The following is a 1,049-nucleotide window of genomic DNA, read 5'->3' as shown; positions in this document are numbered from 1 at the left end:
CAGCGGGTGCAGCAGCTTCAGCCACCACAGGGATGGCTGCCACAGAAGCAGAGGGGTCGGCCAGGAAGGCCTTCACCTGCAAAAGAGGAGGGAGAAGTAAACTCGAAGGCAACAAATATTTTGAAGGACTGAACTTTACAATCATAAAGGCAACGCTTGCAGCTTGCCAGAAGCCCAACAGATGGATTTATCACTGCCATACATCAAGAATCTGAGCCATTTCAGCTACATTCAAGTGTAACAGCCCCAGGAAGGAAGGAACACCAGGTAATTCAGCTCTCTCTTGCCACTTGTACACAACACATGAAAGCAAACGTCCCTTTTCAGGACAGGTCCCTCACACACAGGCAGGTCCAAGTCCTTTCAAACCAGGTTTCTATGAAAGTGCCCGGCTGCATTTTTAACACCCCTCTGAGCAGATCACTCATCTGTTACCTTTTCAGCCAGCGGGAAGGTGTAGTCGGTCTCCACAGCCACGGCCAGGACCCGCTTGTACCCGTTGATGATGGAGTGGGGCACAGAAGCAATGGTCGGGTACCCAATTTGCAGACAGACACTGGCAACGTTACGAACACCCTGTGAGGAGAGAGACTCTTGTTTCCGTGCTCTGAGAAACCACGGCAGACTAGAAACCACGGCAGGTGACGGCACACTTCTGCGCTGCCAGCATAATGAGGGCCAGTGTCCAATGCACACAAGTAACACAGCTCCAGTGAAATTAAGGGCATCGAGATTTAAATAGCCTCAAACGCTTTCAGAAGTAGCTTCAGATGGAAGGGCCCACAGAAGGCACTTCCCAACAGGCTGCTTCTGCAGGGCACGTGGAACAGCTCCCAGCTCTGCAGGACCTTGCAGAAAATCCCAGGGATGATTCTTCATTTTGGGACAGTGCTGGCCGCCACAGCAGTGAGGCAGAACATAACTGATATGGCTTGCAGCACTCACCTCCAGGAAGCGCTTGTGCAGGGTCTCCTCGGTGATGTCCAGCACTTCAGGATTGTAAACGCTGCCATTGTCAAAGACCTGCTGGATCACCAACCCGAAAGAGA

The 1,049-nt window shown here is 52.0% G+C and overlaps 1 protein-coding gene across 1 annotated transcript in view; it reads right to left on the bottom strand.

The window, feature by feature from the left end:
* The window catches only part of RPLP0 (ribosomal protein lateral stalk subunit P0), a 4,273-nt gene that overhangs the window by 272 nt on the left and 2,952 nt on the right, over positions 1-1,049 (bottom strand). The window contains exons 6-8 of the mRNA XM_035898357.1: positions 946-1,049; positions 436-576; positions 7-76 (exon numbers count right to left, since the gene is read on the bottom strand). The exon at positions 946-1,049 is cut by the window's right edge and continues 23 nt beyond it. Coding sequence (XP_035754250.1) covers positions 7-76; positions 436-576; positions 946-1,049 — 315 coding nt within the window. The remainder of the gene's footprint in view (positions 1-6; positions 77-435; positions 577-945) is intronic.

Source organism: Egretta garzetta, unplaced genomic scaffold (genome assembly GCF_000687185.1).
Source record: "Egretta garzetta isolate BGI_Z169 unplaced genomic scaffold, ASM68718v1 scaffold7, whole genome shotgun sequence".
In the NCBI taxonomy this organism is placed as follows: domain Eukaryota; kingdom Metazoa; phylum Chordata; class Aves; order Pelecaniformes; family Ardeidae; genus Egretta; species Egretta garzetta.
The sequence above is the reverse complement of the archived record's forward strand: the minus strand, read 5'-3'. Positions and strand labels throughout refer to the sequence as shown.